At 28.6% G+C, this 25,428-nt stretch overlaps 1 protein-coding gene across 2 annotated transcripts in view; it reads right to left on the bottom strand.

Moving 5' to 3' along the window:
- LOC126833342 (protein-tyrosine sulfotransferase) overlaps window positions 1–25,120 on the bottom strand; it is a 67,300-nt gene extending 42,180 nt beyond the window's left edge. Inside the window, exons 1-2 of one of the 2 annotated variants that reach the window (XM_050564611.1) lie at window positions 24,845–25,120; window positions 24,684–24,774 (exon numbers count right to left, since the gene is read on the bottom strand). In XM_050564611.1, coding sequence (XP_050420568.1) covers window positions 24,684–24,722 — 39 coding nt within the window. In that variant the 5' untranslated portion in view covers window positions 24,723–24,774; window positions 24,845–25,120. Of the gene's footprint in view, window positions 1–12,421; window positions 12,685–24,683; window positions 24,775–24,844 lie in introns of those variants that run through there. The other variant, XM_050564610.1, reaches the window with a different exon arrangement.
- Window positions 25,121–25,428: the final 308 nt, after the last annotated feature.

Here is a 25,428-nt window from a genome sequence, read left to right as displayed (position 1 = left end):
ATAATAGTTGAATAATAATAATTTATAAGGAGTTTATCACGATAATACATATGACAGTCATTCATACTAAATAAATAAATTGAAATCTGCGTAATTCAATAATTCATTATAGTTACACGACTGTAAACAACCGTCTCGGGCATGAACGTTTGCCAAATCCGAAGCAGGCCTATTTGTTGCCCTAAACTTAACGAGGAAATAAACCCAAAAGTTATGGGGTGTACGCTTGTAAACCTTTTTTTTTATATATATAATTTTATTTATAGAGGTCTATCGTTTTTTGAATAAACGCCAATGATGAGTATGCATTGAATAATATTTGCGCAAATAAATAACAAAATTATACAATAATAACATGTCAATAAATACATTCAAAAATCAAAAGTAAACAAATTTGATGAGTTATTTATTCATCATAAGAGAACACAACCGTTCATGATTGTGAATAAATATCTATGCACATGTATTTTAACTTGTAAGTGTAACTACTATTTGAAAGTGAAAACGTCTGAACAACGTAACAAAATTTATGTATTTTTTTTTTTTTGTAAGAATAAAAAAAATGATTACTGCACACAGTGCCGCACTCATTTTGGAATTTGTTGATTTAAAAGCGTTGTGTGTAAAAGACACTTTTATTGCGCATAATAAAGATTTAAGAGAGATTTGCGGTTGTTATGGTCGAATATAACCAAAATCAATGACATGTAAACAATTTACTGGTCGGGTGAAAATATTGATAATAATAATAACTTTTTTTTTGTAATATCAGAAAGACATGGCGTTGCACAATGGATGTGTGCAATTGAAAAACGAACCGTTGCTGTGGCTCCCACGACCGTTTGATGACGGCAAAGATAACTGCGTGAGAACTATAAGGCGGGAGACATCACGAATAAACTTACTACTTCCTCACACATTAGTTAAGTGAGAAGTGAAAAAAAAACTAATTGAAACCGATATATCACCAATCGATACTTGGCCGCAATTAGTGTTTAACACAGATCTAATGTTCTTTAGCTATTCATACCGGTCGGCGGATATTTGTATGGTATAGTAAGAACTCAATTTTATTTAAATTGATAGATTCAATGTTTTCAAAGTTTGATCTCTAACTAAACTTGTTATTTGTCAATAAAAAAATATTTTGTAAATGATGATAATTGATAACATTGCTAGACGCGTATAGCTTAAGTGTATTATTCTAATATGGTGAAAGGGTTTTTTTTTTTTTAATGTTTAATTATTTTATTTCTGACATTAAGTTTGCTTAGGTTTTTTTTAGTTTAAAATATTATTTAAAACATGTTGTTAAAATATCACATTAATATATTTTTCATATTTATATTATAAAAAAAAACATGTTGACAGTTGCCATGTTAGGTAAAAAAGTACAAAACTATGTTTAGCCCCGTCAGTGGCTAAATTATTTACCTATTAAACATTTTAACGATATTTTTTTAATTTTTAACATTTGTCTGTCTGAACATAGAGAACTCTATAAATTAGTTCTCGGTGATATAAAATACCCTTAATGATCACAGAGTAGGGGGGTATACTCACATATAAGTTGCTATTAATACCAAGTGGGAATATTTTCTTTCGGCGCTCTTCTTTGTTCGTTTAATCGCTGTTCATTTTGTTATTTACTTGGGCGGTTGAATTAAAGTGCGATACTGCATTAGCACACAGTACTTGGGAGACCCCGATACCTGCCAGGATGTTTGCTTGTGCGCTATTTTGATGAATTGGATTGGAGAATGTCTTAAGCAAATATTGCTGTCTCGATCGTATTGGAAATCTAAGAGGACCACGTGGAATTCTGCCAAGACTCTCGTCATTTTTTGGTTCATTGGACGGCGACCACGCACCGCACAGTAGTCGTACATAGTGCATGCAATATTAATAATAATTATTATTATTATTGTTGTAATAATAATAAAGAGAAGCGAGCATGCGACATCGTCTAATCGGGTCTTTTGAAGTGATACACCACTACGTGGTTTGTGAACACGTTCGATAATTAAACTTGGTCAAAAATGAAAAAAAAAAAATCAAATATGGCCTGAGGTAGGTCACATGTATACTTCTTCTGTTAGTATTCGCCGTTTTTTTTTTTTTGGCAGTTACGCCACACGCTCGCCGTTAATGAGAAACGCGATTGAATGCCAAGCGCAGTTCATAATAATGATAATATATTATTATTATTATTCGAAGTGGATAGACCATAACGTTTGACGGATCTTAGACCAAAACGAACGGTACATATCGAAAAATTAAGACGGTGACCGAGTAAACATCGGGTACAATATACAACGAGCTAATAGTAATCCACAACTACGGTTGGACGGGTTTATCATTATCATCGACCGTTCAATGTTAGTATAATTATTATTATGAATGCGTTAAAACTTTCGTGGATTGATATATCCGAAACTCACTCAGTTGATAATTATTATTGTTTTTATCGTTGGAAATTAGGATAATTATTTCAACCGCGTCAGCTGCTCTATAAAATTCCGACTGTCTTAAACGGACACGAATGGCAATCGCAATCGCCTATCTAATTGACTAGCTGTTCGATCAGTATGCACACGATATACTTTTTAGCATGGAACAAACATCGAAATAATCACTAATCAGGAGCCCACAGGCTAAATCATGTACCATGCTTTATCATTTTAGCTGTTGGCTTTAAGTAGACTGTAATTTTTGTTTACACAATGTGCATAGTATATATTATTATTATATTCTTACCGAGCGCAATCGATTTAAATTTAAACGTCTAAATACGCTTGACGCATCAATTTTAAATTGCATGAAAAGTCGTCCAAATTTCATTCTAGTACATGGAACTGTGTTTTATTGCGTTGAGTTCGAAATAATATTATTGTTTATACATTAGAAAATGCGCATGTATATAAATCTAAAAACAAGCAAAGATCCGTTCGTTGTAAATGTTGTTTTTGTCTTTGTCGACCGCAAAACGCAATTTTCGTTTTAACTACATTATTGAAAATAACACTACTGTTCTCGTCACTTGACGGCTCTGCCTTTTTGTTGTTAGATGACTTTTGGATTTATAAATAGGAATAATAATTAGTTTGTTTAAAACAATAAGTTATAATATGAAAAATACTATATAAAAATAGTAAAATAGTTGGCAATAGACATTTGGAAAAATATATTATACCTACGTTAATAATGGAATTTATAAAATACCAGAACAAACACAGTACGGTAACATTGGTTATATTTATTACTTATTAGATAGGCACACATTTTTTTCAAAAATATATGTTATATATGTTTCTTATTTTTCTATTTGCTTATTGAAAGTAGTAAATATTACGACGGTTGGCAGTTAAAAGCAATTACAGCTGTTACATCCAACGTACCTTTTCTAATGTTTGTGGATATTATAGGCCTATGTCCCGTATAAGAAGTAATTGCAATAAGGATTTTGAACACATGTTTTTACATTTTAATAAAAAACCACATTGTTTTTTTAACGTTTACAACTAGCACTAACCATATTTTTTACGTATCCCACACAGCGTCGTACTCTTGACTATCGCTAAAACATTTGATTCTGCCGCTGCAAACATGAGATCATTTTCAAAATAAAATAATTATTCCCTTTTGAAGACTTGATATTCGTCTGGAATGAGAATGAACTTTTTGCAACGCACGAACGATAATAATAAACGCTTTAAAAACCAAATAAACAAAAAAGTATAATATTTGCAGTGCAGATATTGATTTTTGGAGTTATTGTGAAATATTATTGTTATTATAACTAGAGTACAATAAATTTCTTAAAGTAACCATAGAAATATTCCAAATTAAAAATAAGAGGCGAAATAAGACATTTGAACGTTAAAAATGTTTGAGTTAGCCCTTAAAAAAACACTTGAACAATCGATATAATCGATCGAACAAAATATACTTTGTACATTAAACCTTTTAAGAACGCTATTAAAAGGCCTATTTCATACTTAATAATTGTATTGAATATTGATAACAATGTGCAGTTTAATACAAACGTGCTATATTTACTAGATTTTAGTCTAATGCCAAACCAATCACAATATGGTTAATGGTTTATACAAGGTCTGACAGAAATCAGGACACGATAGTAAAGTTCAATAAAAACACGAAAACTTACTCGAATTCAATATTTTTTTTATTTAATATATTCTATATGATGTGCAATTTATGTGTGATAAACCACTTCTGGCATATAATTAATTATGTCAATATTACAAAATCTATAGTTAAATTAAAAAATATAGTTTAAATCGATGACCGGATGTCTCTGAAAACGATAAAAGAAGACTACAATCTAGTTCGCACGACTTAAAATATATTTTTTGTCCTGTCAACCGGCTTTCAAATATTGTCTTATTTCTACTACTCGACAAACAATTCCTTCCGGGATCTTTCATAAACAAGACACGGATCAATATATATATACTTAAATAAACGGTCTCAAGGCGAGTACGAATGTGCATTATAATGACTAATGACGATCATTAATCCAATGTTATAATTCTAACGCTTAATGTCAGAGCCAAAACATACACGAATCATATATATATATGGTATATACATTTTAAGATACTGTGTAAGTAAGAAAACAAGACTTTACTCAATGATCATCGATCATTAATCAACCTTAGCCATACGGATTTAAATGTATACATAGTTGATGAATTGACGAGCTCGTCCTATTTTCACAAGTCATTCGTTGTACCTATTTAATATACTATACTATATTGTATTACGTTTGTTTACCTACTGAATGTCTACCACGACGGCTGGTGCATGAAATTACTAGGTCTTCTTAAAAAATGATTTAATAATTATTAATTCTTTTTTTTTTGCTTAAACTGTTGTTATATTTCAGGCACATTGTCGGATTAATCATGTGACACGCGACGATTAACGAATTCACGCGACTAATCAAAAAGTATATGATGGAACTATAAACGTCAACATACATATTTATGGTATCTTGACGGCCAATGTTTATTAATAGCCACAGCGTTCATTGACAATCTGTAAGCCGATTATAATTCACAGGCCGTTTTATAGGAATGTCAGGTGAATTACGGAAAAATTACATATTATTCATAAAAGTCTACTGACGGCATTCATGATATTTATGAGACAATTATATAATCCTACAACCAAATAAAAGATATCCATGAAAGATAATCATGCAAATGTGTTATATCCTACCCCAAAACCTAAGAAATACTGTCATACAAGTGTAATAAAAGTTTTAAAATATCACTTGGTACCTAAAACATAAAGTCGGCCTTGGAAAATTTAATTTATTTTTTATTTTTGGTATCACGATTATAACTAATTCAGATGTAACATTAAATTACGCGACTCGGTATTTATTTATTGGCTGCAATTAGAGTTTCACAAAAGTACAATGTCCTGTCTACTCAAAACGCATTAATTTATAAATTAATTAAATAGGTCCCACTCGGAGAGCACCAATACATACCATGAACATGTATTAACACATTATAAGTAATAAGTTCTAAATTTTATATATGAGAGAAATAAATAAACGATTTTTTTGGGTGTTTTAAGCACGGAAAAATACACAGTTGGACTAACTAAAATTATAGTTAATATAGGGTACACAATAAATGTAAGTAATTTTTTAGTTTCATTTATAAAGTTATTTATTCAAACGTCTTGTTTTTAATATTAATGTATTTTTTCGTTGATTCTATGTCATATTTATTTCATTTGAATATCAATATGAAAAGTACGCTCAGGTTTCAAAAACACGGGTCTGAACTTCTCTTTGGACGGTCGATAAATTTCCGGTATTACAAAATTCGTTTCCATTAATGCATTATTTAATTTATAAATCAGTAACCCGTCCAAGAAATTAAAAAGTAGTCGACTGATTTACTATGTGCAATAAACGTACACGCAAGCCCAAGTAGCTATACATATATTATGTATACATGTACTGTAATATATTATCGGTAGGTGTAAATTTGTTTTATACATTATGTCTGCACAATGTATCTGCGAATAAATTATTGTAGATGGTTCCAAAGGAGAGAAAAATCATCCTATAGCCTTCGAAATTAGTACATTCGTGTTCTGAAATGGTTTTATACAGTGGCGGTCTTGGCGGTCATGTTATTATTATTGAATTAAAGCGTTGTCCGTAAGGTTAATAGAATGAAAAAAAAACAAAATCGCCCTAAGACATACGGATGATTTAGGTTGTACAAAATAAAATCAACGGCGTTCGTCGGTTGTCCACAAAAAAAAAAAAAAAACATAATTGAATTTTGTCGTTTGGAATGTTCTTCGCCGAATATAAACGGGTATACCGATTTTAGATTGGCAGAACCTGAATTTATGTGCATAATATATTTTTATGCTTAGGTAAAATATGAGAATCGAGTCGGAAAATAAGACACTTTTCCTCCACCAATGGATTACTTTTCAGTAGTCCAAGAGAGGAGCCCGTTCTTACTTAAATTTTAGCAGAAAGCATCCCTTAAAGTTGGATTCTCCAAAATCATATAAATGATAAAACAAGTCGGACCGATGGTCAAACGCATTATTTTCAAATAAAAATCTAACGTGTGCACGCCGCTTCATAGCCAAACATATTATTATTTATTTTGTAGACTAATTATTATTATAGTAATCGCATAAAAATATGTTATCTTAATAACTGCAATCAAGATCGATAAAAATACTATTACGATTTTTCGATGTTGCTCATTGGGATAAAAATTCATCATTATTGGTATCTCGAAGAATCTACACCAGTTAAGACTTTAGAGAGTAAGTACAGTAGTTTAAAAAGAAAATTACATTAAATCTAATGGCACGACCGTTAAAATGTAATTGAATCCCAACTCCACAATAGAACATCCACATTTGGAAAAATATATTATACCTACGTTAATAATGGAATTTATAAAATACCAGAACAAACACAGTACGGTATCATTGGTTATATTTATTACTTATTAGATAGGCACACATTTTTTCAAAAATATATGTTATATATGTTTCTTATTTTTCTATTTGCTTATTGAAAGTAGTAAATATTACGACGGTTGACAGTTAAAAGCAATTACAGCTGTTACATCCAACGTACCTTTTCTATAGAATTTTTATTTTTGTATGTTTACGGCTTAAGCCTACACAAAATGTTTGTGGATATTATAGGCCTATGTCCCGTATAAGAAGTAATTGCAATAAAGATTTTGAACACATCGTCTCAAAACATATGTACGGTTCACCGAACGATTATCACACTTAAGTATGAGCTATAGTCCTTTCTATAATATTTTCCTGCCACGTTGATTACTCTGGTTTAGCATCTAAACCGCTAAACGTTGTACATTATTATGCACTACCATAAAAAGCATACGTGTTACGCACAAATCGCTATGATCACTGTCTTATTCTTAAAGAAAACGACCGTGTGTCATGCCGTGTTTATCTGAATAATAGCATCGGCTTAAAATGTGTAACTGACATAAGCGTAGGGTTAAGCAGCAGTGGCGAAGCGTCATAGGAGACAAAGAGACAATGTCTACCCACTTATAATACGGACAAAAATTTGGTTTTATTTGTGTATAAAAATGTTTTAACCAATTTTAATGTAAAAGTATATTTTTTTTGTAATAGTATTCTTAGAATAGAGTAGTTGTGGACGCGGATCAGCGGGCGGTCGCGCTGCCGGCCGCCGGGCTATCCAAATTTAGTATAAAAATAAATGAGACAATTTCAAAAACTAGTCGTCCAAAACTGATTATCAACCAGTCAAAATGTTTAGTACATTATTCTAAATGTAAAAAGTTAATGAAATATATCCGTTTTAAGTTTCTATCAAAAAAATAAGGTTTGAAGGGGGATAAAAACAAAAAAAATTGGGAAAAATTGAGATCACTTGTATAAAAACAAGAAGAAAAAATTAATTACTATTAAACCCTACGAGATATTGAGTGGCCCATGATAAAAAAAAATCACCTGTGTATAAAGATACAATTTATGCAAGGAAAACTGACTGAAGCTTTCCCTAATTATTTCAAAATTAATAAATAAATAATTTTTCTATGAAAATTCCTACGGCTATCATCTCATTACCTACCTCATTTGTAGCGTTGAGACTTTACTATCGTATAATTATAGATAAGATAATTAATTTTTTTAATTTCTTCTAAGGTGTTGTCTCAAACTAGCTAGCCAAAAGCACGGTATAATGTGGAAGGTACAATTGCGCAGTCTTATATATATTTTATGGGACAACGAGATAATAAGTATTTGAAAAATAAAAATTAGGTCGAAGATCATAAACGAATAGTGTTGTTAATAATGATGTTCAGCGATAATGTCCCGTAATATGTTGTTAAATAGTATCAACGCGTATGTATATATATGTATAAACAAACAATGGTGAATAACAGTACTTAATTTTTAATCGGTCAACAGACGGCAGCATTGATATAAATATATATATATACAGAACTATAATGCTATTATATAGTAGGTCTATACTTCGTTCCTGAAAATAATTAACAGCATTTTTTCCCATATCGCTCGTAATAAATAATAGGTACAGAGACACGGTACACGATTGCTATAATAATATTAAATTCGTGCTATTTTCTACGCCATGACCGCCGATTTGTTATGTGTCTTTAATTTGTCCACCGCGTCTCTATTTAATTAATAATACTATTACAGTTAACATAGCGCACTATATTAATTTTGTCGTGACTCGGAGCTATGAACGACACACACCGAGCGGATTCAACGTTATAACTGTATAAGTATATAGTTGAGAAAATAAAATAAAAATTGTTAACTGATTATTTTTCATGGACGTATAAAAAGTTACCAATAATTAAGTTATAATTATTAAATATTTAGGTTAGCAAAAACAAAGTTAACACAATAATATATTATAGGAAAGAGTTGATCAAGCATTCATTTTGAGAGGTAGATAATGTTTTACTTATTTCTAATGCTTAACAGTATTTGCACTCTATAGAAACTTTACTGGAGGGTTTGATTGATCGTTTTAGTTATTAAAGTTACAATTTGTATACATTTAGTAAACGCAAAAGTATAATTTTTAAATACATAAAAACTTATTAAAAAAAGTGCTGCCCACCCCATTCATATAAAGTAAGGCGGTGAAAGAGATTAAATGTTTTACTTCCATTCTCGTGTGCAATGCCTCTTGAAAATAACATTTGTAGAAAACAAAGAGAAATAAGATCTAGAAAAAAAATCTAAGTTTCAAAACGTATTCATATTATTAAAAACGTAAAAGACTATTATAGGTTCTGGTTCGTTTAAGAAAGTTAAATATGACCTCTGCATTTCAATTTAAATAGACATTTTGAATATTAATTGTCTGATTGTTTTACGGAAGTATAGAACTGTAAACGAATTTAAAACGGATCAGATACCACAGACAACCCTATATATATATATATATATATATATATATACTTCCTATAGACGGTCGTAAAAAACACAGACTAAACGTCTTTCTTTTTTCTTTTTTTTTATACATAGAAATGGCTATAAGCTGTACAATCTTACGCTATATTTTAATTTTCTGACGCTATCGAATTTCAAACAGCGTTTAGTTGTATCACCATCGATCAACAAATAAATAAACAATAGATTAATCAAACTTTATTTCGATCGACGATAATAATGCATAAAAGCGTGGCAAATAAACGAACGATTGTTTGCAATGAATTACTTAAATGACATTAGTGAGAACTAATAGTCGTCGTTCCGCTAGTTTAAGCCTGTTAAACGACTTGACTAGACCCAGTCGACAGCAGTAGCGCACAGAAGCCTACTATTTAATATATATAGTAACAAAAAAATACACAATAATTATCACCAAATGAGTTTTTATATTCTAAAAAAGTTAAAAGTGTTATGTTGCTCGCCACTGAAAATTGCTTTAATATTCTTTTATTTTAAATTATATTTTAACGAGAAACATAATTTTCTTTTGGTGTATGGAAACATTTTTTTTATAATTATATTATATAAAAATATATAAAATGTTTATTCTTCTTTCAGTTAAAAAAGTTTGTACTATTGTTATTAAGAATCATTCAACATCACAGATGTCATAATATCATACCGGCTTTCATAGAATGAGTAAAATTAGATGGGAGCTGTATTCTTTCAGTATCACCAAACAGTATCTTCTTCCCTTCGCCTTACACTCGTAACTACACGGGGTCGGCCATGCCACCAGTCAGTATCATAAAATAATTATGTTAATTTTTGGAACTCTAATATAGTTGTTTTAAATTATTATTTAATAATAATTAAGTATTTTAAAAACCATATCTTGTTTTATCAAGATTTTGTTTCATATTTCAAATATATATTTTTTTAAATTCATAAATTACTAATTTTCTGTTACTAAGTAGTAAAAAATATTGCAAAAAAACTCACTGAGTTAAAAGTTGGCGGGGGAATGCAAATAATGTATTGCACTGTTACGTGCCACGCGCATTGAAGTTAATTAATATTTTAATTACGTTATTTATGCATTTACGTTTACTGAGAACAATACTAATAATAATAACTATTATTTATATTTGCGATATCCCGTTATTTCCAACGATTTATAGGTCAATGTCTTTTTTTCATTTTAGGCAACACAAACGTTCTGACATAATGCGTAATACAGTTTTTCCATTTCCGTTCAATATATATCGCGGCGGTGTTCTACAGCAATATTATTGTAATGGAAAACGAATAATATTAATGTTGCGTTATAACTAGAAGACTAATAATTACTGCTGTACGTTTTCATTGCTTGAGCTCTGCCGCTCGTGACCGAATCGTTGCGCCGCGAAAAGTTCACACACAGTTCTGCAAGTGTTTATTAATTTTAATACTTATAAATTTTCCTTACTACGTACTCACATTTTTTTTAAAGGGGGGGGGGAGGTAATATCAATTGTCTTTTTTAATATTCCGCACGACTGTCGTTAATTAGATTAATGTAATGGACTTTTCTTGGCCACTGTTATTTGGTAGCAACTACCCAGAAATAAGAATCAGTACATATTTCACTTTTTATTTTAAATTCTCTTTTATTTTGACAGAACTTTTTTTGATAAAAATTGTATATATTACACTATTATTACTACTATTTATATTTCGATGTATATTGCTAGACGTTTAAAGCAGATGATATATAATTATCAAATATGATCAAAAAATAATTACTATCTCAATTATTTTTATAGATATTACAATTGTAAATAGTGTTAATGGACGCCTTATTTCTACACGACATCATGTTCTAGTTTCAAAATAGCCTATTTTCCCATTGTATTTTTTTTGTTTGTTGACAGTTTCCAAATTAAAAAAATAAATAAATAAATAAATAAATAGTATAAAATATTAACAGAAAAATCGACCAATGATTACATACTATTTTAAGTGTACTAAATGCACATCACAGTTATTATGAATTAATATAAATTTATAATTTAATGTTGTTGTATTAATGATCATCTTTGTGTACATTTATACAAGAGTAAGCTACATTTTTTTAAATTGTTTTGTTTTTGTCATATAGCAATAATAATCCTCCTAACGTCGTTGAATTCTTCTTACATTGGATTAGAAAATATGTATAGTTGAGACAACCCCAATGATGATATTGCCAACGCGATGGTTCTATAGTAGAACAAAACAAATAATACAACTAACTTTGTTTGTAATTTAGAAATTTCATAATAATAACAACGTTATAGGCGTAGACAGTTAAGCGAAAAAAAAGATATTATAGACAGTCTATAAATTGTACGGATATACTCCACACTTGTACCTGTGTATTTAGGGAATTGCATTTTATTTAGAACTTTTCTATAATAATAATTATAATAATAATAATTATCATAATGGAATGGTTGAATGTTACTATAAGCGTTTTATTATAGATGACGTATACTATTAGTAACAGAAAATAAACGAAGACCGCCGTGATTTCAACAATAGACTTTTTACTAGATAACGTAATACATTAGACATGTTTTGAGACAACCTTTTGAGGAATTATATATATATATATATATATATATATAGATTTAAAAATAAACTTGGTAATATGTTATCCGTGAGTGATTTAAACTTGAAGTTGAGTAGTAAAGTAACACAAAGTAAATTGTGTACAATATTTTTATCAAAAATAAATTATCGTGCACACTTGAATACACTTTTTTTAGGAATTAAACATTTTCATTAATTTAATTAGTAGAGTATTTTATAAGTTTATAAAATTATCTGATATGGAGAGAAGATTTAATCAACCGTAATTTATTTCTTATACACAAACCAATTGCAGACATTTTTTTTTTACCTTATATCCTCCACATTTGTGGCAAGCGATAACGTCTCCGTTGGGCTTGTAGGTTTTGTCACTGTCGTAACTGCTGTAATAGGTCATTGTGTATCGACATTTGTACGAGCAAAACGATCAATTCTACACTACGATTTTTTTTAACACAGTTAACAAAATACCGTTAAAAAATCTAATGTACTACACATGTATATAATTCGTGCACGTGCGACTACGGATGTATTTAGGCGGAGCACCGAACGACAACCAGCGGACACGTTTACCGTCGGACTGCCGAATGAAACCTAAGCTAAGTCAGCTGACAGTCTCGGCCGCGATCAACGTGTGTTTCGCTCGACCGTGGCCTTTTCTCCAGTCGGTTGTCTTCATACAATAATCAAACATAACATAATATCACTCTATATTATAATCGTCTGTTTATTGTGCCACGCGATGGGTGTCTGTTCAGTTTACAGTGTTTTTAATTTTACGCGATAAGCGACAGTTAAAAAATTACAAATACAATCAACAAGTGAACAGTCACACATGAAATACTAATAATAAAAAATAATGTACACTTAAAAATAACCAACCCTTTTACACGAAATCGTAAGACTTTAATTGAACATTCAACAGTTTAATGTATAGCGCAGTACACATAAATTTATATCGTTTTTATGTTGCTTTACCATCGAGTTTATTATATATTCTTCATAGACTATATTGTATGCAATACATACATATTATTTATACTAATAACGCGCAATGTTTCATCTCAGCAATATCGTGTTAAAAAACCGTGCATACATTTTTTTACAACTGAAGAAGTTTTATTTATTTATGCACACAAAGTGGCCAAAATTGTTGTAAGCAAACTACGATGAATGCGAATCGGTTATATAAATATATATATATATATATATATATATACGCAATGAAGCTTATCATAAGCTGCTTATGATCACCACAGTAAATCATTTAAAGTATTTGAGAAAAATTGTTGCCATATCACGAACCGCAATACCTATCTGCTCTCTTAAAAATGTCTGGGTGTAATTTTCTCCCAAAAATGTAAACTCGTATATCTAACCAAGTTTGAAGTGTCATGCAATATAGTTCTCTATATTTTAAAATTATATTTCCTTATTTTTGACCTATAAAAGACTGAAAACGGTTTCCCCCAATTTACAAAAATCATGAAAAATTGCAGAATTTACAGATGACAGCAGACAGTGTTAAAACTTCGGAACGAAACATAGTTTAGTTATAATTAAATGAATACAATTATACTAATTACTAACTATATAAAATACGAAATAAAAATTATTTTTAAAAAAATAGGTTTTTTATTTATTTACCACTGAGTAAGCTTTGACGTATAAACAATTATATTATATTGAATATTAGATGATGAATGGCCGTATGGGTAAGGTGTCAGTGTGTTTGGCGTTGACTGTCGTCAGTTCGACACCAGGTCACTACGAACATGAAATCGTCTAGTGAAAAGGAGCAGCCATCCCCCTCTTTGCCTTCTGACAATGGACAGACAAATAATCTTGAAAACCATCTTAATGATGGCAGCATTGGTCATTCAAGATCTGTTAAGCTACATGATGGTAAAAATGCATATTATAAAATTAAAAACAATATCTTGAGTAGAGAAATAAAATAATGAATAGGTGGTTTTTACACAATGTTTCTATACTACTCCGTTATAACTAAATTACTTGGTTATTTGATTTGGACTTTATTTTTTTATTTATATGTCACTCTTGACCGAAGGGGTGGCAATTGATTGAATTAAATAACTGTCTAATGATCTATTCGTACATTGGTTTAATTTTACGCATATCGTGTTATTTTAAGATTCAATTCAGTTTTTAGTATGGAAATCTATATATTTAATACATTATTAAAACATTTAAATTAATTGAATGACAGGTAATTCATTAGCTTAAATAATAAACATCATTAGTAGTAGCCAACACTTTTTACTGTTTGTTTATGTTTAATCACATCACATACGTGTTTTTATTATTATTTTAGAACAGTTAACGACCAATTATTTCTTTGAAAATTTTAAGTGGGATATTATTAGAAATAAAAATAGTTATTAGTTGCGTAAAAAATATAAAAATTGTGAACACGATACCAGTGGAATAAGTAATTTAAAACGCCCACTGGATTATTTTTTTGTAGCAGAAAAAACTCTTGTACACAGAAGTTACACGGTATAAATTGGTATAATATATGGATTCTTTATTTTCAGAAAATAATTTTACGGCTCATTACAAAATAAAACAAAAATCACTTAATAAGTAAGATTTAAGCAATGTCAACCAACCAAACATTAAAAAAAATTAATAAAAATGTAACTATTAAAGTACATGTTTTTTGTGGTATTTTCATTTCACTAAACCTGAATATTTTTAAATTGGATAAAAAACATGTATTATGTAACTATTGCCACGAAATAATAATAGTAAAAATAATAATAATAGTAGAATAACATTCTTTCCAAAAGCGCTTTGTGCATTACCAAACGCTAAAAAGATGATAATAAATAATTTTTAGGACCATTAGTGTTTTTTTTAACAAGTTGATTAATTCAATGTCTATTTAATGCAAACTACAATGATAATAAATGGTAAAAGAATTGCTACAAATAACATACATAATCGTTTCATGATAGAGTTATCAGTTGTTTTTAATCCTATTGCCTAATGTAGACTTGACATGGTAATTCATATCCTGAATTTAACCAAAACGAATGGGTCATTTCATGAAACACAACACGCTAGGAAATCAGATTATTTCAGGTGGTATCCCTGGCAATGTTGTCGTGTGAATGAATTATTTATTCTGTCAATAATATCAACAATTCTTTTTATTTGTAAAAAAGTACCTTTTCCTTAGAAATCTACAAAAATAAACAAAACATTTTTTAATTTTCTTTTTAACAAACTATATAGGATCTTAACCGTTTTACAAACAAGTTTTAATATTACATGAGCTCTTTACGAAAAAATATCAGGTATAGGTAAAGCCTTCTTGAACATTGTTTAGGTATTGAAGAACAATATGTACATATACTTAACAGAAAATAAAAAAAGTTTAATCGTAATATTTAAATGCGCAAACGTTTAATTAACATTTTTTCTTACATAAAAGCCATGGTATAGATGTTTAATGATAATTAACGATTTTTTTTGTAACAACTTAATATTTAATTGTACAAATATGTCAGCACCACGTATTAGTTGCAAATGACTTAATTTTTCTGACAGATGTTCATTGTATAAAATTCGTCGAGTGTGTCCAATGGACGCCTTCTAAAATTTTCTTTAACTAATGCTGACGTCTTATTCTCCAACACGGCACAAAAATAAGAAATACCTCATTAAATAGTTTTGGTAATAGTTAACGTCTCTGTAAAATGTTACTTGCGTTTTTTTTTTGTTTTATTTAAAGACTACCCATTACGTTTACTTGAAAACACGCACAAAAACACATTTTACACTTCATATTGTTTATGTATTGTATGAGTAAAAAAAAATCGGAAATTTTGCTCCCAACGTTATATGTAGAAGACAACCAAATTCTAGTCTTATTCAGTAAATGGTAAATAATATGAATAGCATAATAGCTTGATAATAATATATTTAAATATATGAATATATTTGTTATGATATCAGCATTTCAAAACTAAACTAAAAAATTATTTTTTTATTCGCTCTTTAGATAATTAAAGCATCCATTCACCGATTTATAATGTGGGTACAATACTTTAAGGAAACTGGTGGTATGGGCTCAACATACTCATAAGTCGGTTAATATATAGTAATATTTATAACTCGCCTTTGTGTACTTGATTATTCGAAAAGTTACTGGTTTAAAAATATACAGCTAATATATTGAATAAGTAAAAACCCATCACTGGAAATAATAATTGTATTGTAAAATTAACAATTGCATAAATCACTAATTGTACTAATTTTATATAATATACAGGTATGTTTAATACATAAATCCTGTACAATCTAAAAAGATGTACCATAATATACATGACCCATTTTATATTGTTAAATGTCAAAGGGGTTAACTTGTATTAAATATGAATATTTTAGGTTTGTAATTAAAACTTAAAAGTATCCCGTTATTTTGTTGCATTACTTTGAGCATATTATAACACCAATTTCTACCGTGATATTATATACTATGCAAAATGTATTGAAATTCTATTAAACCTAAATTGAAAATGCTTAAAGAGGATATTAGAATACCTAATGGCAACAGTTGATTAGATGTTCTATTTTACAGCGGTGTAACTTGTATAGCATGTAACCGGCACTGCTAATAGATAAGTAACACAAAATAAGAATGCATATCAGTTAATGCAATTAAACATCTGGGATTCTTTTTAATTAATAGTAACCGGACAATGAATGTGAAATGTAAATTACATGCGATTCAATTAAAGCGTTGCTCGGTATTTATTATTTGTGCAAAAAGCATTAACTGCCTAAGAACTGGAGGTACATTAAGATTTCCTTTTTACCGTACGACAGTTTATAATAAAAAAATATCAGTAGAATATGGTAATACAAAAGTAATTAAAGTCGGCCATAGTAATATACACTTAGATACCATTTTATTTCATTCAACACAAAAAAACGTGCTTATTAAATAAACAATTTCCTTACCAGGGAAATACTGAATCCACGTCTAATCAATTGTGTAAGCGGCAACCAGGAATCTTTAATTAAATTTACAAATTGGAGTGCACGCCTCGTCCTCGTATAATGATCATTTGATGCGAAAAAACACCTAAAACGAAATTGATCAATTCGAATAGAGATCAAAGTCTATTGCGAAAACTTTTTGCACTTTGCGTTTGATTAAAAGCGAACCAATAATTGAATGTGTCTGAACTATATATATATGCTTATTTTTCAATACAGATATTAAAGTGAATTTTGTTTTTGGGAATTAAACGGTTTTGTGTTTTATGAAAAAGTTTTCTAACTGAAGTTAGTTATCGTTTTACAATAAAAATACTTTTCCATTACAGATAATTATTGCTAAATAACAGTTATTTAGTAGTCAGATATTTGAACAAGTTAATAGTTATTCCTATTGCTCGACTCTTATTGTACTATCTTATATCTTAAATTGTTATTAATAATTTATTAATAAATGTATATTCATATGATTCATATAACGCTCACGAGAGACGAAATGCAGACAGTCATATAGAAATTTGTATTATCAAAATAACACAGCAGTACATTAAACTAATAAAAGTTCAATAAATGGTATTTTATTGAATGTGCCCAAGGTAAACTTACTGTCAATGAAACAGGTATTGATTTTGGGGTATTTTAAAATTGACTAGAAGCTCTGCGAAACGTATAGCTCCATTTATTAATTTAAACTAAAAGGTAACTTTACTCTGTCTTCGCTTCTACACTTATGAATTTATTTTACAAGTCTCTTTTTCAACCTCAACAATATATGATGTCACGTCAGACCTTATTTATAGGCGACTTATACGCAAACCTCTTGTTTGAACTTTCTTAATTGTATTATTGGTCGAATTCTTTGGAGTAACACACATGAAATCCATATGCACTTATAACGAACTTGACTATAAAATCCGGCCTCATGTTCATAAGACTGATTAATGGAACCTACATTTATTAAGGCTAAAACAAAAATACAATTTGTGTTTTAATCTATTTTTACATACATTTTAGTTCAATATAATCGTACACATTTCTTATAAGTAAAAATGTATTATTCATTTACATTAAAAGAAAAATTATGTTTTCTGAGAAAAAATACCTTTGTTTTTACAAATTGAAAATCGGAGATTTGTTAGGTAGATAAAAATGTAATTGTGAAAACATATATTAGCGAAATCAGAGATATAAAAGTTACTTGGTGTAGGATTTGTCGTAAAATGTACATTTTTAGTTATAAAAATAGAATTACGAAGAAATGGTAAACACAAGTTGGTACAATTTGTATTATAATATCAAACGGAACAATCATAGAGATTATGTTCTAAGCACAATTCAATTTGTAGAACAAGCGCTCATTATTTTGGATTGGATAAAATTGCACCATTGATTTTTAATCGTAAGCATGGCTATTGTTCGTTTTTAAATCCCCATGGAGCTATTTACTTGCCTACCAAGTTTCACGTGTCTGAAATACATTAGGCGTTATCTATAATACGTTTTGTTCAAATGGAAAATTCCAAACGGTATATCTCATAAGCAGATGGTGTGTGATGCTCGTAAGTTATCAGAAATTTGGTGTCTAACACATTTTATATCAAAGTAAATTTAAAATAGCTACTATTATTGTAATATTAATTGTATCATATAAAATTTTTAAAAACGTACATGATTTATTTTTAATTTTATTAAAATAAATCATGAGGGTTATATGTTTTATTATTTTTGGTTTGTTAATGTAATGTTCTAGACACTAATTTTGAATTGATATTAAATCGAGGGCATTTTCAAAATTTCCCTATTCCATTCGTTTCTTCTACATATAACATTATATTTTCTTCTTTTCGAGGGCTAAAATACATAAGTATTTTCTTCTGTACAATTTCAAACAACTGTAGTCATACAACCTATCTTATACTTCATAACTCTAAATTTGGACACATACTTTTTATAGCCTCGCTTAACCTCAATAGATTATTCACTATTGTATAAGCGTCCCATGCGCAATTAGTTTTATATTCGTCGTTCATTGAACAATCTTAAACATACAAATAGATCCTATTATTGATGATAGTCAAAAACTCTAGGATATCAAGAGATCATTATCATAATATTGATTATTTTGTAAGTGTGGTGACCTCCGCATCTAACGGACTATCGCCATAGAAGGTCAAAAATATATTTTCTATAAGTTATCATAGAAGTAAATGACCAAGGGCCGTATCAACTATGAGAAGAGTGTAGGTTTAACGATTAAAATGGTTCGTGCCTAAAGCGATTACTATAAAGGATACAATTTAAACTTTTATCCATTATTTTAACAAAATAGAAAAATACTATAGGTTATAATTTGACTTTATTACATTAAGTCTGTGGCTTATACTCAGCCTACCAAACATGATATTGAATAGGCCGTCGTTTACAAGCATAGTTTACAGATTTTCCATTAAGATTATTATTTATATTTTCAGACTCCGGGAAAGCAATAAAAAAAGCCAGTATTTTATTTTTATGCGCATTTTATTATTTCTGGCAGCTATAACCACAAAAGTTCAATTTCTTCCAAGTTTTACTGGGCAAAAAACGCGACGAACGGTAAGGTACTCTTTTTATTTAAACTTATAAATATTATAATACACTTTATCGACTCCATAATGTTATACTAAGGCCGCCTTGTTATGTTGTACATTATTTTAAATTTAAATGAGTACGGTTTCTATAAAATACTTTAGGTACGTCAAAAACGAAGACGTTTTATTTTACATTATTTTATGACTACCTACCTCATGGGTAGGTATAATATTCTTTCTCGCAATAAAAATATTTTTCTTTATTCTCTTTATTTTTTATTTTTAAGGTAAAAAATCTAGAGAACTATTAACAATATTTCAAATATTGTTTGAATCGTTAAAATAAACACCTATTAACAAATCATTGTTTCATAGTATTTTTCTACTGCTTCAACCATAAGACCATGATTGAAAGAACCCAAAAGAACTTTTTCAGTTTTGTCACTTATAATCTTCCTTTCTGACAACTCTCCACAGGCTATAATGTCCCTAAGCTTGTTTCACCCTTATTACTGCAACCACAGCCATCTTGTCTTTATGTATATGCCCGTAAATTAAATTTAGTAAATAAATAAATGCATATTATCAGATCGTACGTTAAGAAATTATGTAAAACAAGTGAGAAGTAAATAACATTCTAGCAAGAGATAAAACGTTTTTGTTTCAACAAAAAAATTAAATACCCTTTAAGAACATTTTCAAAAACTAACACATTCATATACTTGTAGGTACTTTATCATAGTATGTATACTACTTGCACTGTAACATACTTATGCAGTCAACGTCTAATTGAACTAATGAAGTCACTGTTATAACTATTATTGTTTAAACATACTTAGTTTAATTCTAATCTTGATCGTGGTTAACAGTCGGACTGTTATTTCTGTCGATAAGAATGAACAAGTTGCTAAGCACAAAAAAAAATACGACGCTGTTAATATACTCAACATTTTAGATCTTCATCCAGGATGGCTATACATGGACATGAAAAAATCAAATCCCATTAAAATACAAAATGTGTTGGTCTCTCATTTAGGATAGACGGCATAGAAAATAAAGACATTAAAAAAAACAGAAGGGAGAATGGAAGAAGTCAGAACTTCCGCCCTAGCGGTACTTGAGCCGATCTCGCCTACAAACAGCGAAATTTTTAATTAATATTTTTTTAATATTTAGTACGGGAGGTAGATGGTGGTTAAGTTACGCGTGCAGATAAAAACAATACTACATTAAAATAGTTAATTTAAAATGTCTAGTTTTTTTAAGATATTGAATGGGTCGTAGTGAACCAATCACCCTGTATAATAAACAAAGTAGACCATGCAATAAGATACATGAGTATATAAACTAGCATAATATGTTAAACACACCGACATTAATATCTTTATGAGTCACCATTGCGTTATATCACCACATGATAAATACACAAATTTCGTTAATACCAAAAGACATTTTAATAATAAGTTCCAATAATATCCGTCCAATAAAATGTTAATGAAGTATATGAAAAATGAAATCGACCAGTACTTGGCTGATGTTATTGTTATTTGTTACGATGAACCGGATTTTTTGTATGGACCCAGTAAACCGCCACTTAAGTTTTTACTAATAAATTAACTTTGTGGAAAGTTACATTAATACAAATTACTTACTAAATAATGTATAAAATAATATAATTAATCTTTCCAACATAGATAGTCAGTAGTCCAGTCGTGTTTGTTAACAACAGAGACATAATAATAATTTTAAAAATGTTTTTTTACAAATTAACTAGTTTTCTGTTCTGCCAGTATTAATGGTAGATATATATTGAAATTTGAAAGATATATTATTGTATATAATGTAATTATTTTAAAAACTTTTATTTAAGGCAAAAATTACATTGTAAATGTCATAGCTAAATAATTATGATTAAAGCGACAAAATGATACAGAAATACTTCTGTATTTTTTTATTTTTGTAATACTTTCTAAAACTATTATGATCTATAGATACTGTCACTGCAGCCCAAACAATTTTTTTAGATTTATTAAAAAAGTACCTGGGGTTTTTAATAACGGAACAATTATTATCTTCAATTTATCACAATAGTTCAAAGTATTGAAATGTTAAATCTTAAGTACAAAAAAATCAGGAAATATCATTTAAATTGTTAACTAATAGAACAGTGAAAAATGAAAAAAACCTTTTTAAAATTACTGAATAATTTTTTTCACTCTTATAAGAATGGTAATTTTAAGTTTATGACGTAAAGTTTAACTTTGCCTTGAAATATTATTAAGACTTTTTTAACCAAATATAATTTTTAGTTGCAGCCAATTTACACGTATGTTAATTCTCAATAATTATGATAAATATGTGATAGTTTTATCATATAAATAATATTTTTTCATAACTGAACTGTAACATAAATAAATATTTCTGAGGCAGAATGACCACATAAAACAAAACAAAAATAATTTTTTTAAAACACGTAAAATTACCTTGTCTTAAAACAGTATTTCTAAGCAATATTTAAAACATCCACTAAAATAAATGGTTATTTCAAGCATTAAATACAGAAAAGTACTATATATTGACGACTAATTAAATTAAATTACTTCATAAATAAAAAAAAAAGTAAAAAATAATAATAATAGTAATAATAAATAAAATAAAACTATTATACATACACAGTTAATGGAATATAAATAAAATAATTGTTATATCTGGTAAGCTTTTTTATTTTCTTTAACAAGACGTAACACCTTTTCGAGTTAAAGATATTATACAAAATGTATCTGATGCAACAACCTATTAGTTGAAATATTAATTTTCAACTTGACTAGAGCAAAGTCTATACAATTGTTTTATTGAAATTTGATATTAATGGCCGATAGTGCACTGCCTCAAATAAATAAATTAATGAATAACTTAAATAATTTAAAAAGTGCATATAAATAATATAAAACCTGTTGTTGACATTTAACCAAATTTTACAATTTTTTTTTAAAACGGTTTATTGTTTAGGTATTGAATTTAAATTTGTAGTTAATACTTCAAATTAATTTAACTCTTGTCCAATATCTTATTATTAATAAGTGTCATATTATCAAAGATTAGAATAATATATATACTATAATAATAATTAAACTTAAATTAATTCTTATTTTGTTAACATGTACTGATATTGCAGCAAAGTGTCATGTTGTCATCGGTCTTTGTACATTGATTATTGAACCGATAATAGAATAATATGTTTTCGTGATAGCAGCCAGAAGCACAACATCTTGAGAAAATCTAGAAAAAGAGAAATAATGTTTTATTATAATATCATTTGATTACTATTTAATATAATAAAAATACAAATTTTTCAACTAGGTGCATAAGTGTTTTATTAGTAACTTAACAATATTAGAAAATGATGAATATTAGTATAAACTATAAATCATACAATTCATTCTGAAAAATGTGACAACGGATACACAGGATTTATTACAGAATTTATATATTACAGGATATTACAGGATTTATTTTTTAATTTTAATTCCAACGATGAAAATTAAATGTTAAAAAAAAAGAAATCTCTGACAGCATCATACTATACATTTATAGATAAAATATTATATGAATAAAATATTTGGACTGTGTTTAAATTTTTAATTTACATGCGTTAAAAAATATTTATTAATGAAATTAGATTTTAAATGAGTTTAAATAGATTTATTTAACTTTAAAATAATATTGTCATGGCAGCTTACCAAATTTTTGTATTTCAGCATTTATATTACATTAGTAGCGTTCGGCTTGGAATACGACTGTAGAATTGATAATAGTAAATATTAATTAACACATGACGCACATTCATAACTAAACAAGCACTTTTTAAAACTGACAAAAATTAAAACAATACAATTTAAAGACTGATTAAGTTTAAAACTAGAACTGAATTGACACTTCAACAACCAAAAACAGTTGTATCATACTTATGCGATGACCAATCCTACCATTACAATATAAAATAAAACAAAACAATTTTTCTTAACTTCTGTTTTTGGTTAATTAAATGTATGATTAATTTCCTTCACATAATTCACTCCGTTTTATATTGAAATAATTCTCTTTCCAACCTGATATTAAGTTGTAATTAATGAGGTTACCTAACCTATAAGTTCAATTGAACATCTACGAAGCCCTACATTATTAAAATGTTTTAATAATTACATTTTCTAGTTTTCGACAAACACTCAAGACACAAATCATTTTTATAATTATATATTTGAAGAGTCCAGAGCAAGAACCAGGTATTTCCATATTTTGAAATTGTTCAGGAAAGCCAAAAGAAAATCCATTGTCCCATTTACCACCATTGGCGGGAAAAAATGCGTTTTATAATATCTTTGTAGGTAATTGTTTGATTTTATTGCTTGTTGCATGAAAAGGTAAATCATTTTTCCACGAACATCTTCCCATAAAAAAACAATTTTTTATAAAAAGTGGGGATAACTGGTTCTTGCTCTGGACCCTTCATTTAGCCTACATATTTGGTGGATTATTTTCTAGATCAAACCTAAAAAAATGAATATAATATTTTTTTGACTTTGCATAAGTCACCTTACAGAATTTATTTACATTAAACATTTTACTACATTTTTAATAATAATTAAATGCTTGCATTTTTGTCCATGATATTATTAGTCTATAGATTACTAATCTTTGTATAGTTTTTCTTTTACGTCTGACGGTCACTGAAAGTCATGGTATTTCAATCAGGTGATAATAACTAAGGTTGAAAGTAAATGTTAATATTTAATTAACAAGCAAAAGCTTATTAGAGAGTAATCAACTAGTATTGTAAAGTACTCACAATATCACTAATATTACAGGCAAGTCATTTTATAAGTGTACATAAAACATAAATATACATTTATCTTAAACGACTAATGCTGTCACTGTGCTGTGCAATGAAAAAATAATTAACTATGGACTCACCTGGAGTCTGTATTTGATTTTTGTCAAGATTCGTTCCATTTTTTAAAAATAGCAATCATTGCTTGTAATAATCAGTGGTGTGTTAATTATCCTATAAAGTAAAAATGTATAATTGAGATATAATATTTAGAAATGTTTTTATGCATTAGAACAACACTCACTATGGAATAATGGTCCGGCGGTACTTCTTATTTTCTTTGGGCTAGATATAGTAATGTAGACGTGGTGAATAAAAATATAATTATTATTTCAATGACATGTAAATCATTTGAAACGGCAACGATGATGTACACATTTGCACAGTATTGAATTGAAAAATATGTAGTTAACAAAGCAGTACGGATACAATAAATTAATGGTTCAACGAAATGTTTGTAGTTCGTACGAATAACGAAAATTGTTACGGAAAATTCAAACAAAACAATGTAAACAAACGCGCAACTCAGTTATCACTTATCACGACGACAGCGATGCATTGGAGTTCGATAAAAAGTACAACTGATAACACAAGTGCACTTCGAGCAGAGTTGCAGTGTAGCCAACTAACGTAGCACGACGTTACAATATTATGTTGGTCCAGTACTGTAAAAATGGTAGATTTTTTTTATGGATTAGCAGATATAAGATTTATCATAGGCGTATAATGGCGAGAGGGCCAATGGGAATTTTACACCCCGCTCTTTTATGTAAATACAAAACCAAAAGTACATTTTCGATGTCCATGTAGAGTTGAAAAATACACCTA

The sequence above is a fragment of the Adelges cooleyi genome, unplaced genomic scaffold, assembly GCF_023614345.1.
Source record: "Adelges cooleyi isolate 19-005CV unplaced genomic scaffold, UGA_ACOO_1.1 ACOO_flye_CR_arks_rails_tigmint_CR_PRNA_2, whole genome shotgun sequence".
NCBI classification, from domain to species: domain Eukaryota; kingdom Metazoa; phylum Arthropoda; class Insecta; order Hemiptera; family Adelgidae; genus Adelges; species Adelges cooleyi.
This window is presented reverse-complemented; position numbering and strand designations above follow the sequence as displayed.